General features: G+C 37.4%; 1 protein-coding gene across 1 annotated transcript; it reads right to left on the bottom strand.

Moving 5' to 3' along the window:
* Positions 1–8,757: 8,757 nt before the first annotated feature.
* BAM3 (Leucine-rich receptor-like protein kinase family protein) lies at positions 8,758–12,529 on the bottom strand. The gene is made up of 2 exons (XM_079063603.1): positions 9,601–12,529; positions 8,758–9,234 (listed from the first exon to the last, which is right to left on the bottom strand). The coding sequence occupies exons 1-2, from the start codon at positions 12,263–12,265 to the stop codon at positions 8,897–8,899; spliced, it is 3,003 nt and encodes a 1,000-aa protein (XP_078919729.1). The 5' UTR covers positions 12,266–12,529; the 3' UTR covers positions 8,758–8,896.
* Positions 12,530–13,773: the final 1,244 nt, after the last annotated feature.

The raw sequence follows: 13,773 nt of genomic DNA, 5'->3' as shown, positions 1-13,773 counted from the left end.
TGAAAGTCGTAGTATTTGTTAAACTAAGAATTTTGATAAAAAGAACGCCAAAATCTGACTTCGTATGAGGAAGTTATGATTTTTCTAAGTTTCAGCTTAGCAGTAGACAGCTAAAAACTCGAATTTTAGATCGAGTGATTTTTAGCCGACACATCCTAAACGAGAATCGAAGGTCTTGTCAATAGTAGTACAACGGTAAAAAGACAGACGAAAACGGATGTCGGATGAAGAAGTTATGAATTTTTAACGGATTTTCCTGTCCCGGTCTGTTAATATTAAAAATTAAATCAAAATTAGCCGACAAAGTCTAAACGATAGTTGTAGAGTATATTTCCGCCTACGTGTGCATATAAATAACATCAAAAACAGAGCTAGTATGCGAAAGTTATGGATTTTAGAAGTTCGGGGCTCAAAAATCGAGAAATCATTGAAAATCGAGAAGAATCGCAGGGCTCAGCTTCGGCCACGTCGCCCTTCTCACATGCAGACGCGTGTGCGAGCCGGAGATGCGAGGTCCAATAGCCTTCCGACGCGTTCCACCTCTGTGTCAAGTCCGAAATGCGCCAGCTGCCCCCTCGCATCCGAAACTCCCTGCTGTTGCCGCGTGTCCGAGCTTTGCTCCAACCTGGCCCTTCCCTCTTGCTTCGGATCCGAGGCTCGCACCTATATAAGGGGTGCGAGACCTCCCGGGTAAATGTTAGAAAATGCCCCTTTTTCACCCCTAAACTTATATTTCTACTATTTCAACTTCCCCTGAAGCCCCGGGATTATTTCCAACGCCCGAAACACGCCCCGAAGTTCCTGAGAAGCCCGAAAAAATTATCTTTTCGGTTTTGAAGCGCAACCCTCGCAAGGCCCGGTTATCAAGAAAACTCCCAGTTTTCAACGAAGAAAGCTAATTATAGTAACGAAGTGCTACCCAAATTACTATTTTAACCCCCGGTTATTTCACGGTGAGTTCAATATATAGGAACAATTGTAGGTTATGTGTTATATGTGCTATGTGCTTTTCAGTGTTATTATTCCGGGTTATTTTCCCGTGTTATTTTTATTCCTGCTAATTATGATAGCAAAACAATACATTTGACCATGTGATCAGTGAAAGGACTTAGATTCACGGTGGTACCGGTACGTAGCCTCTGGCCATGTAGAGCATGTCTCCGTAAGAGAATGACTTATATTCTATGGCATTGGCAGATGGTTAGACAGGGCTATAAGCCTGAAATCTACCGAAATGTTTAAATCAGAAAGTGTATGTCTTCTGTGCCATTTGGGCCGAAGCTTTATTGATCGTATATCTTTGTATTAAATCATTGATTGATGTGGAAAGTTTGTCACATGATTCACATATGCCTTTGTTGTTCCTTGTTCCTCTTTACTTCTGCCATATTGAAGTATATATATATGGCATAACGTTATATTGTATCTATTATTGAACTCACTAAGCGTCACCGCTTACCCCTCTCAGTGTTTAACAATTGCAGGAGATAAGTAACCAGTATGGTTATATACTGTCGGAAGATGTAGAATAGTTTTTACTATTACTTTTGTACTTCGGTTTAGGTATGTATAAAATTCTAATATCTTGGGTAGTTATGTAATATACTAAAACTTAGTCGGTTTGTATCCAGTCTTTTGTAATCACATTATCAATGTAAAATATTATTTATAAATATGCATGTAGCATGTTTTGGAGTAACAATTGTCGAGTCTGAAAGTTTGGGTCTTTCAGAAATACGAAAGTTTAGAAAGGGGTTCTTTCAATCATGGTATCAGAGCAATAGTTTAAGTGAACTAAATTCCATGGATTGGTATTTAGACTTAAACTATTGGAAGTTCAATATATGAACTGAATCATTGTAAATATATGGATACAAACCATAGGAAATACTTAAGTAGGGTATTGGGTAGTGATAAACCCTAGTATTCTAAGATATTAAGTTACTTCAAAATTTTCAGAGAATTAGTTTATGTGAACTAGGAATTTTGAGAATTTCTAGATTTAAACATGGATTGTTAAGTGAAGATGATACGATATGTATCTAGTATACTTTAGGTTGAATACCTAATGGGGACAAGCACTAGAATATTAAGAGGAGATATGCCTTATATTCTATTAAGTGCTAAATGATAAGTAAATATAGCATGCTTTAGGTTTCATACCTATATTGTTATTATTTGAGAAAGTTTAAGGTCTGTTGCCGACCTTGGTTTAGAAAATTTTATGTTCAGAATTCTAAGAATTTCCGTAATAGAATTTACATGAAACTTTTCGAAGTGATAAAGAGACTTATGATAGTTGACATCGATAAGTTTATAAATAAACGATCGCGGGATATCGTAAAATAATAAATATGAAGTGTTATCGTAAATAGTGTATTAATACCAATAGAGTGGTATTATACATTTAAAGTATGTTTGATATATAATAACATCTTTGGAAGAAAGATGTGTGTTTGAAACACGTTTGGGAAAGATAAATGTGTTGGTACAAATCCATGAAGTTGTTCCACCGCTGTCCAGATTGAAGCAGTGATTGTTTATAGAGTCAGAAGAACCGAAGATGATGATAAATACTTCGACAATATTGAAATTAATGTGGTACAAAATTTAGAAGAATTAAATGAAGATAAAAGGAAAGGCTAATGAAGTTTTCAGACTCAATAGGCCAAGACTTTGTGATGTAGTATGTAGTTCGAGTAGTAACCCTATACAAGATGTTCAGACTTAGTATTTAATAATACTGAGTGATGATTGACTTCTATCACATCCTTATGGAAGTTCCATTGTGTGTTAAGCCGAATTTAACATACAAGATTGGGATGGTGAATTGATTCATTTAGTGGTAAAAGGTTAAGCAACTTACTTGTTTAAGTAAGGTAGAATGCTTAGTTGAAGAAGCAATACACCCATAGTATTGTATAAGAAGAAATGTTGTAGTTAGGAATGACAGAGAACCAAGTTGAAGCTAGTAGAGCTTGCTGAGATGCAGCTATAATGTAGACTTCTTAGGATAGACTCCTATGAAGTAGACTTAAAAGATACAACCATGAGAAGAAGACTACTCAGATACATGAATGACGATGTCATGGAAGGATAATGAAATGAACAAATGTGCATGGTGAATTACATGAGTTAGAAGATGATGCAAGTAGTTGAAAACCGTTTGTCTCCACACCGCTAGAGTAAATTCTGGTATGGTGTATCTTGCAGAGTAGATACTACCCGAAAAAGAATTTATATGAAGAATTGGAAGTAAAATTTCTATCGACCTATGAAAAAGTATTAGGATATGCTAAATCGAGCATATGCATGAAAAGAATCTTAGAAGGCGAGTATAGGAAATCTAAGATATGTTTGATAGAAATGTGAAATCCCTAATTGAGTCTGGGAGAAATTGTCATAAGTACTTGTTTGAATACGTTCATGTGTGATAAGTTGCCTTGTGATTTTGAATGATGACTTGGAAACTGTGAGACAATACTTGGGACAAGTATGAGTAGGTGTGAATAGTAGTAGAGGCCTATACTACTGGAAGCACAGGACTCACACTTGGATCAGGGAAAGTCACAAGGTTACCAAGAAACTAGTAATCGATTCCGTTTTTGTTCGAGTATGTCATTACCTTCGTTTCGGTGATGACTAAGAAGATGATTTTCGTTCAGATCTTAATGGTCGTAAAGAATCGAGTCCGACTAAAATAGATATGAGAAGTGAGGTGATTGGTTCAGAGAACCATGTCTCGTGTAGTGACGAAATTTCAGTCAGAGAATTTAAGAATGAGATGGTCAGACGGAGAGAAAAATCCAAACAGTAGAAGATATGCTTTGTGCATATGTCTTGGAGTTGGTGCGCGTCAAGTGGAAACACCATCGAGGCCCAAATTATAATTAGGAAAATAAAAATGAGATAAGAGCGAAATATTCCCAGTCATTTTTATCGTTATGATTTCGGGGACGAAATTCTCAAAAGGATGAGGTATTTGTAACATACACGTTTTGAAATCGTGTTTTAAGTAAATAATATTATAATTATGAGTATTGAGTTCTAACGGATAGTTTTTACTAGAAATGAAGTAAAACTATGTTTAGAATCAATCGGAAAATATTGGAAGTCTTATGAGATTCCAATTAAAAAACAAATATCGAAATTTAACGAAAATATAAAATTTGAAATAAGTAAAATTTATTATTGAAAGTTGTAAATAATCTCGTTAGAAACATTTAGGTGAAAACCTCATCGAAATAAGAGTTATAACGAAGAAGTTATGACCAATCGAAGATTCACGACAAAACCAGCACGGCGCCGAATGACGTAAAAAGTGAGTTTTTGATAAACTACTTTTTAGCCTTGTTGATCTAAATGAAAGTCGTAGTATTTGTTAAACCGATAATTTTGATAAAAAGAACGCCAAAATCTGACTTCGTATGAGGAAGTTATGATTTTTCTAAGTTTCAGCTTAGCAGTAGACAGCTAAAAACTCGAATTTTAGATCGAGTGATTTTTAGCTGACACAACCTAAACGAGAATCGAAGGTCTCGTCAATAGTAGTACAACGGTAAAAAGACAGACGAAAACGGATGTCGGATGAAGAAGTTATGAATTTTTAACGGATTTTCCTGTCCCAGTCTGTTAAAAATAATAATATTAAAAATAAATTCAAAATTAGCCGACGAAGTCTAAACGAAAGTTGTAGAGTATATTTCCGTCTAAGCGTGCATATAAAGAATGTCAAAAACGGAGCTCGTATGCGAAAGTTATGGATTTTAGAAGTTTGGGGCTCAAAAATCGAGAAATCCTTGAAAACCGAGAAGAATCGCAGGGCTCAGCTTCGGCCACGTCGCCCTTCTCGCATGCAGACGCGTGTCCGAGCCGGAGAACCAGGCGATGCGAGGTCCAATAGCCTTCCGACGCGTGCCACCTCCGTGTCAAGTCCGAAACGCGCCAGCTGCCCCCTCGCATCCGAACCTCCCTGCTGTTGTCGCGTGTCCGAGCTTCGCTGCAACCTGGCCCTTCCCTCTTGCTTCGGATCCGAGGCTCGCACCTATATAAGGGGTGCAAGACCTCCCGGGTAAATGTTAGAAAATGCCCCTTTTCACCCCTAACTTATATTTCTACTATTTCAACTTCCCCCGAAGCCCCAAGATTATTACCAACGCCCGAAACACGCCCCGAAGTTCCCGAGAAGCCCGGAAAATTTATCTTTTCGGTTTTGAAGCCCAACCCTCGCAAGGCCCGGTTATCAAGAAAACTCTCGGTTTTCAATGAAGAAAGCTAATTATAGTAACGAAGTGCTGCCCAAATTACTATTTTAACCCCCGGTTATTTCACGGTGAGTTCAATATATAGGAACAATTGTAGGTTATGTGTTATATGTGCTATGTGCTTTTCAGTGTTATTATTCCAGGTTATTTTCCCGTGTTATTTTTATTCCTGCTAATTATGATAGCAAAGCAATACCTTTGACCATGTGATCAGTGAAAGGACTTAGATTCACGGTGGTACCGGTACGTAGCCTCTGGCCATGTAGAGCATGTCTCCGTAAGAGAATGACTTATATTCTATGGCATTGGCAGATGGTTAGACATGGCTATAAACCTGAAATCTACCGAAATGTTTAAATCAGAAAGTGTATGTCTTCTGTGCCATTTGGGCCGAAGCTTTATTGATCGTATATCTTTGTATTAAATCATTGATTGATGTGGAAAGTTTGTCACATGATTCACATATGCCTTTGTTGTTCCTTGTTCCTCTTTACTTCTGCCATATTGAAGTATATATATATGGCATAACGTTATATTGTATCTATTATTGAACTCACTAAGCGTCACCGCTTACCCCTCTCAGTGTTTAACAATTGCAGGAGATAAGTAACCAGTATGGTTATATACTGTCGGAAGATGTAGAATAGTTTTTACTATTACTTTTGTACTTCGGTTTAGGTATGTATAAAATTCCAATATCTTGGGTAGTTATGTAATATACTAAAACTTAGTCGGTTTGTATCCAGTCTTTTGTAATCACTTTATCAATGTAAAATATTATTTATAAATATGCATGTAGCATGTTTTGGAGTAACAATTGTCGAGTCTGAAAGTTTGGGTCTTTCAGAAATACGAAAGTTTAGAAAGGGGTTCTTTCAGGACCCTCCGGTCATAGCTCAATATATATTCACAGAATGGTATAACAACATAGTTCATGAGGACAGAATTCATAATAACACATATATAAGCAATTAAGACCCTCCGGTCACACATGAATCACCACACAGATAGGTATAGTGAGAAGAATCACCTCTCGTAGAAAACCAAGTAAACCTCGCACCCGAACTGTCGGTCTAGACTCCTCCTAAAATATTGTCATATGTAACTCTAATTAATAAATAATATTAATATCCTCGAATTGCTAGATCGAGCCTCTCAACTAAATCTCAGAAGGGTAAAAAGACTATTTTGCCCCTCCTTGGTCAAAAGTCCACTATTTGACATAAAACTCAAAAGCCAACGAAAGTCAACACCCAGCGCGTACGTTGGGCGTACAACTCTCTACGCTGGGCGTACAGCTGGCTAAGCATACGACGGGGATTCTCCACCCTACGCTGCGTGTATCTGGGAGTACGCATGACGTACTCCCCAGACTTGCATTTCTCACTTCTCTTGGTCTTAATCCATTAAGATAAATGTTCTAACTATAGATCTGAGCTAAATAAGGCCTCTTGACTCATAAAGTTACTAACTTTAAGCCTTTGCATGGTTGGTCAAGACCCAAACCCAAAAAATCTAACTTTCTCAACACAAAAGTCCATACAACTCATGCATGGCAAGATCTAGACGTCCAAGCACTCATTTTTATGGGTTAGAACACTGTAATACACTCAAAAGGACAGAAGAATAGCTTTGGAGTTCACCAACTCACAAAGTTCCAAACTTGGGACCTAAAACCCTAAAAAGGACCCAAAACAAGAACTAGAACATACAATGAACAAGTTTTGAACTTGATACCTCTGGAAGATGCACAAACTGAAGTAGAGATCTGATCCACAAGCTAGAAGCATAAGTTATACTTCCTTCAAGGTTCCTTCTCCACCAAAATCTTCACAAGAACACTCAAATGAGCCACAAGCACTCACACAAGCTATGGAAACGAGATTAGGGTTTGGAGGGGGGTTGGAGGTTGATAATGGTGGCTAGAAATGAGACCATCATATTCTTTAAATAGGGACACAATAAGATATTAGGGTTCCATTCTGAGCCTAATACGTCTAGCGTACCCCCTTGGTACGCCCAACGTACTAGGTGGCCTCCGCGTCCATGATACGTGCATGAGTACGTTGAGCGTACACATGCGTACGCCCCGCATACTCAAATGCTACCTTTTCACAATAAGGGCTAATCTTGACATATACATAAAAGATTAAGGTTAAGAAGTTATACCTCCATTTGGGGTTGTTACAATTAGACTTTTACTTTAGTCTTTGATATGGAAACAGAAAACTCTGAACTTATTTTATTAAAAAATCAAATGGTTTTAAGGTGTATTTTAAATTGTTCTAATGAGTAATGTTTTACTTTCCATTAGACTTTTACTTTAGTCTTTGATCTAATGGTTTCCATTTTGCAATAGTCTTTTACTTTAGTCTTTGATCTAATGGTTGTCAAGTGTGTGTGATATTGGCCGCTATTTTTCTTATGATTTCCTAAGACCTCTCTTGGCATTTAATACATAGCCTGCTTCTTGTAATATCATTTCTTAAAACCTTCACTCGTTCACTTGATCTAAATATTAGTCCTTCATTTAGCAAGAATGTCTTGGCATCTAACATAGTAATTTTGTTTTTATCATATATTATAGTCTTAGAGAAACTATTATACCTTTCGGGAAGACAACACAAAAGTAAGGTTATATGTACTTCGTTTATTTTCATATCAAGTGATCACATATTCCTAATTATCAAGAAACAAATCCAAGAATATCTTAATTGATGCTCAATCTTTCATCTTGTAGTTAAAGTTGATAAAGGTATTTAAAAGTATCACCTTTTAATGAAATATTTTATAAGGAAAATTTCTTCAAGGTTCATCCAGATACCCCCTAATATTCTTTTCTAGTCTGATTTTTATAATAATTTATTTACCTATTGCGAGTTGCAATGTGGTGAGAGCTCATTTTTCATCTCTTTTAATTCAATATATCATATATCTTGTGTGAATTTATGTAATATGTACCTATTGAACATGATTCCTTTGAAGCATAGCCTTTATCTTCTACCAGCACTTGCTAAAATCCTAAAATCCGCCCTACTTTTCGATTTTGAGTTAAGAACCTGGTGTAACATTAGAATGCAGTGTAAGAACCCTTTAAATAACTAGGATCAATGTGATCTCCAAATTTGATCACCAAGTGAACCTAATTGGCCTAAATTTGATCACCAATTGAACCCAATTTGTTTTTCTAAATAAAGAAACCCTAATGACATCTACAATAAGTTAAACCGAGTCATGTTAATGATAGACATAACACTTTGCTAGGCCATTACTCTATGTGGATGGGATCTAGCTTAAGTGGATAGGCCGATATGTCATACTCTTTTACAACGTTGTCAAGTGTGCAATCATGATGAAATATCTTTTGTACTCTTTGGCGGACCACTAAGTTAAATGGAATTAGTGCTCGGTAGACTTCACAATGCCAAAAACAACAAAAAAAAAACCATAGATTTCAACAAAGACATAGTATATGTGATAGGATTCATGGACCTTGTAGCAACGAACTAGAATATATGTTTACATTTCATTAACATTTCAGTCCACATTAATTACTTGTCATTTAAAATGTTAACCACAAAACAACTAACCACTTAAAAACTTTTATTTTTGTTACAAACCCAGACATAAAGTCAATGTGTTTGAAATGTATTGGGTTGCTTAGCTTGTACAAGCATCTGCACCACCTCTCTCATGGTCGGTCTCTCCACGTTGTGCTCTTGGACACACAACATTGCCACGAACAACACTTGCTTTGCTTCTTCTAGAGAAACCTTCTTGAGCCGCTCATCCAAGATCTTGTCAACTCCTTCTTTCGTCCCATTTGTTTGCATTTTCGTCCATTGAACAATGTCCAATCCATTTTCCCCAAAGTCCCCAACTGGTCTTCTCCCCGTAATCAGCTCCAAAAGTACCACACCATAACTATATACGTCACTCTTCTCATCAATCTTCAATGTGTACGCATATTCTGTTACCACCAACAACAAGCCATTAAATTATATAATTTTTTCTTTAATGTATAGTATAACTTAAACAGCAGTTTGTGTCGGTATAGTATCATATAGAACAACATCACCTTTATCGGGATAAGAGAAAGTGTAGCTTTGGATCCCAATCAAGATACTTTCACTTTCACATGCATGTTTTTTATTGGGAGTCGATCAAAGTCTTATTTCACAGTTAAACATGAAGAAGCTGGTTTCTTTTTCCCTTTTTCTTTCTAAAATTTGACTAACAATTAATACTCGTTGAAATTCTATGATGGGTGCTTAATTTATACTAAACAATTAAACATGTACAATTGATAATTAATTAAGATCAAAATATTTAGTACCTGGAGCGATATAGCCGTACGAGCCTGCGATTGCAGACATACACTCCGATGCTCCACCCTCATTCAAGAACTTCGCAAGCCCGAAATCTGCTACATGTGCCTCAAAATCTGAACTAATTAAGATATTGTTGGACTTCACGTCTCTATGAATGATAAGAGGTGAACAATCATGGTGCAAATAGGAAAGACCCTTCGCAGCTTCTATAGCTATTTTTAGCCTCGTATCCCACTTAAGGAGACAACCACCTTTCTTTCCGTGAAGGAGTTCACCTAAGCTACCATTCGGCATGTACTCATAGATCAGTAGATTTGTCTCCTTGTTCGAACAAAGTGCCATTAGCCTCACTATATACCGATGTCTGATCCTTCCTAGTGTCTGCATCTCAGCAGATAGACCACTGTCGTGTGAACCACCATTTCCTTTACTTGTTCCCAACTTCTTGATTGCCACTTGCTCTCCATTTGGCATTGTTCCACCATAAACAACACCAGCACCACCTTGCCCGATGATGTTATTGTCCTTTAAGCATTCGAGAATATCTTGGCTCCCAAACTCTAGCTTTTGAAATGCAGTGAGCTTCCATGTTGATTTAGAAGGTGTTCTCATCTTTCTAGTCTTGATAACTGCTAATATAACGAATGCAAGAGAACAAACTAAAAGACCTAAAGCAAAAACAAGCTTATATCTCGCAGGAACCTTTGTGGTTTTGTTATCTACTTGCTTGTTGTTTTGTTGAAGCGATGTTGAAGACGAGTTGTTGCAGGTGTGGTTAAGGTAGGGTACACAGAGGTTAGGGTTGCCGGAAAATGAACTGGGCTTCATGAGAGAGTACTGGCCGATCTCCGGGATCGAACCAGATAAGTTGTTATGGGAGAAATCTACGGATGTAAGGCTCTTCATGGAACCGAATTCATCAGGTAGGGTTTCATTCAGATGGTTCCATGAAACATTGAGATAATTCAGTATGTGTAGTTGTGATATTTGAGGAGGCATTGGTCCTGTGAGTTGGTTTCGACTAAGATCCAGATACGTGAGTGACGAACAATGAGAAATCTCCGGCGGAATTCTGCCGGAAAATTTGTTTCTACTCATATCCAACTTTAGTACGTTCTTCAAACCTCCTATCTCGCCGGGAATGTCGCCGGAGAGATTGTTTCCATCCAAAAAAAGGATTTTGAGCCCCAAGAAGTTGCCGAGAGAAGTAGGAAGAACACCCGATAAGCGATTGTTTGAAAGATTCAACTGAGCCAACAACTTGGAGGGACCCCTCCGGTCATTTGTCGTTAATTCTTTCAACTGTCCGGCTAAATAATTATTCTGCAACTCAACAAGCGACAACGAAGGCAAATACAAGAACCCTTTTGGAAGCGATCCACTCAGATAATTCTGCCCCATTCGTACTCTGCTAAGTGACTCACATTTACCAAGATCATCTGGTAATGGCCCGAACAGAAAATTGTTGAACAAAATCAAGATTTCCAACTTCCGGCCAAAGCACAAAGACTTCGGGATAACTCCGGTGAGTTTATTAGTAGAAAGATCAAGTGTTTTAAGTTTACCATTCTGTCCTAGCATCGGAGGAATGGTACCTGTGAAGTTATTTTCCCAAAGACTAAGAGCTTCCAACTTGGGTAGCTCTGCAACGAACATAGAAATGTCTCCATGCAATCTGTTGATGAAAAGGTTCAATACTGTAAGCTCTTTCAGAGAAGATAACTCCGGTGGAACCTCACCTACGATCTGATTGTTCGAAAGATCGAGATATTTCAAGCTAACCAAATTGCTCAACGAAGAAGGAATCAAACCCACCAACCGATTCGTCTGCAAGTAGAGAGTATCTAATTTCGTCAAGTTTCCCAGTTCGTTTGGGATTTTACCATCTAACCCACAGTTCGACATGTCAAGATGAACCAAGTTCACCAACTTACCAAACTCCACTGGGATTCCGCCGTCAAATTGATTAAAATAACCCAGAGAAAGCTGTTTCAGACTTGTGAGGTTCCCAAGGTGGCTAGGTATGAAACCCCGCAAGTCATTTCCACCGAGGTGGAGGAACGTAAGCAGCTGCAGACCACCGTAAGATGCCGGAATTTCACCGGAAAAGTAATTCCCGCCAAGGTTCAAGTGTTGGAGACTGGTCAACCGAGAGACGCCGGCGGGAAGCAAACTTGAGAAATTGTTGTTGTAAGCGTCCAGAACTTCAATTCTCTTCAGTAACGTGAAATTAAACTCAAGACCTCCATCGAACATGTTGTTGGATATGTTGAGAAACCGAAGCCTTGTTAACTCATGAATCCTTGCCGGAAATGCACCTGAGAAACCATTGCCAGGCACGGAAAGAGTTTCAAGGGAACGGAGTTGCGTTATCGCCGGTGAAAGTGTCCCGGAGAGATTTAAATTCGATATGTCCAGAGAGACGACGGAGAAGGTGGCGTTATCACAGGTGACTCCGCTCCAGTTTGAACAAATTAAAGAGTAATCCACGAGGTTCCAGTTAACCAAAAAAGGGTGATCGGAGACTCCAAAAGACTGTTTCAAGGTAACCAGAATCGACGCTTGTTTTTTCAGTGAGGAATGAGTTTTAGCCGAATGACAACAATTGAACAAGACAAAGAAGACAAAATAAGTGAGGAATGGTAGCTTCATTTTGGAAGAAATGAGCATTGTGATGAAGGCTTTCAGGGCCTATATGTGGTTTATTTGCTGATGCATCAATGACAGATTTTGGATGTTGTCGAGTGATGATAGCAACTTCTGCCTTCTTATATTCGTATGGTTTCAAAGATTTGAATTCTTAACACTCTCTCAGTATTTTTGTCAGAAATGCATGCAAATATAATGGACAAATTATACAGTATTGTATCATGTCAATTATGTTAACAATCAAATTTGTTAGTGATAACGGACTATTATCTTGTAAAACCTGATGAGAAAAACCACTGCCAACATTCCATTTAGTTTATTGGATATAGGATCATCTTTAACTTTATGAGGTAAAGCAAAAGCATTCTTTGATAAAGAAGATGCACTTCCACTGTCAACATACTATGATCCACCAAACCTCCGTCCCCTCATAGCTTTTTTATCTTCACACTGTAAAATTACAAAATTGGCCCCACAAAACACACACTCCATAGAAACCATACCCCGTATATGCATTTACACAAAAAGAAATAATCGAATAACTCCTCATCAAAAATTAATTATTCATGGCAACGATAGAACTCACTTTCCTAAGAGAAGTTGAAGCGCACACGCACTATGAAGAGAGTTTAAATTTCAGACCCCTATATAGTGTGTAAATTGTTTAAACATTATGTTCTTTTTTTTAAAGTTGATATTGTATCAAAGTATATGCACCTGCTAGTGAAGTCATGAAGAATAATTGTGGAAGAACATTATTATAATGATTTGGAATTATGTAACACATTAATTAGTGTGCTAAATATTTGTACATCCAATAGCACTAGTGCATCTTTGAATGAGGCTCTTGTCGCTTTAAAGAAAAAGCAAAAGCAAAAGTATTGCTTTTATTTTACACTTTGTTGGATTCATTCTTCAATATGCTTGGCATGGCCCTATGTCTGTGTGGTTTGGGAAACAAATATTATTATTTGGTCAAAGGTTAATGAAAAACAGAAGCACCAAGTATCAGAGGTTTGCAGAGCATATTTTGATGTCTAGGGAGTTCTAATACGGAATTAGCAATTTGTTCAAATTTTTAGTATAATATCATAAACTAGAAAAGATTCACCCAATAGAAAACTTATAACTTTAATTTGTTGGGATTCGTCTCTTTTTTTATTTAGTTGTAGAGAAATTCATACTCTTCATTTGTTTTGGCTTTATTTTTGTAAATCTTATTTGGAAACAAAATAATCAAGAAACATAGATTGGGCCCCACAAGATGAAGTAATGAAAATGGAACATTGTTTGACATAATTAAATTCCTAGTCCAAAAATATAGTATGTGAAAAGAAGAATAATGATGTGGAACCAAAATGTTGGGGAAGGGGCAAAGAAGGAATATGATGATATGAGTGTATATGTGGGGAAGAGGATGCATGCAAAATATTGAATCACTAGTATTTTGAGTGGCAACAAACACTTTTGAGCATATGTCGAGCCCCATGTCTGCCCATAATTAATATATAATCAATCATGATGATAAA

Source organism: Lactuca virosa, chromosome 8, assembly GCF_052849685.1.
Source record: "Lactuca virosa cultivar CGN04683 chromosome 8, Lactuca_virosa_CGN04683_v6, whole genome shotgun sequence".
Classification (NCBI taxonomy): Eukaryota; Viridiplantae; Streptophyta; class Magnoliopsida; order Asterales; family Asteraceae; genus Lactuca; species Lactuca virosa.
This window is presented reverse-complemented; position numbering and strand designations above follow the sequence as displayed.

What these genes read in the sequence shown, in the direction of transcription:
- BAM3 (XM_079063603.1), bottom strand. Translation starts at nt 12,265, where the DNA reads ATGCTCATTTCTTCCAAAATGAAGCTACCATTCCTCACTTATTTTGTC. An exon ending in GTACGGCTATATCGCTCCAG is followed by an intron (nt 9,235 to 9,600) that starts GTACTAAATATT and finishes TGGTGGTAACAG; the next exon opens with AATATGCGTACACATTGAAG.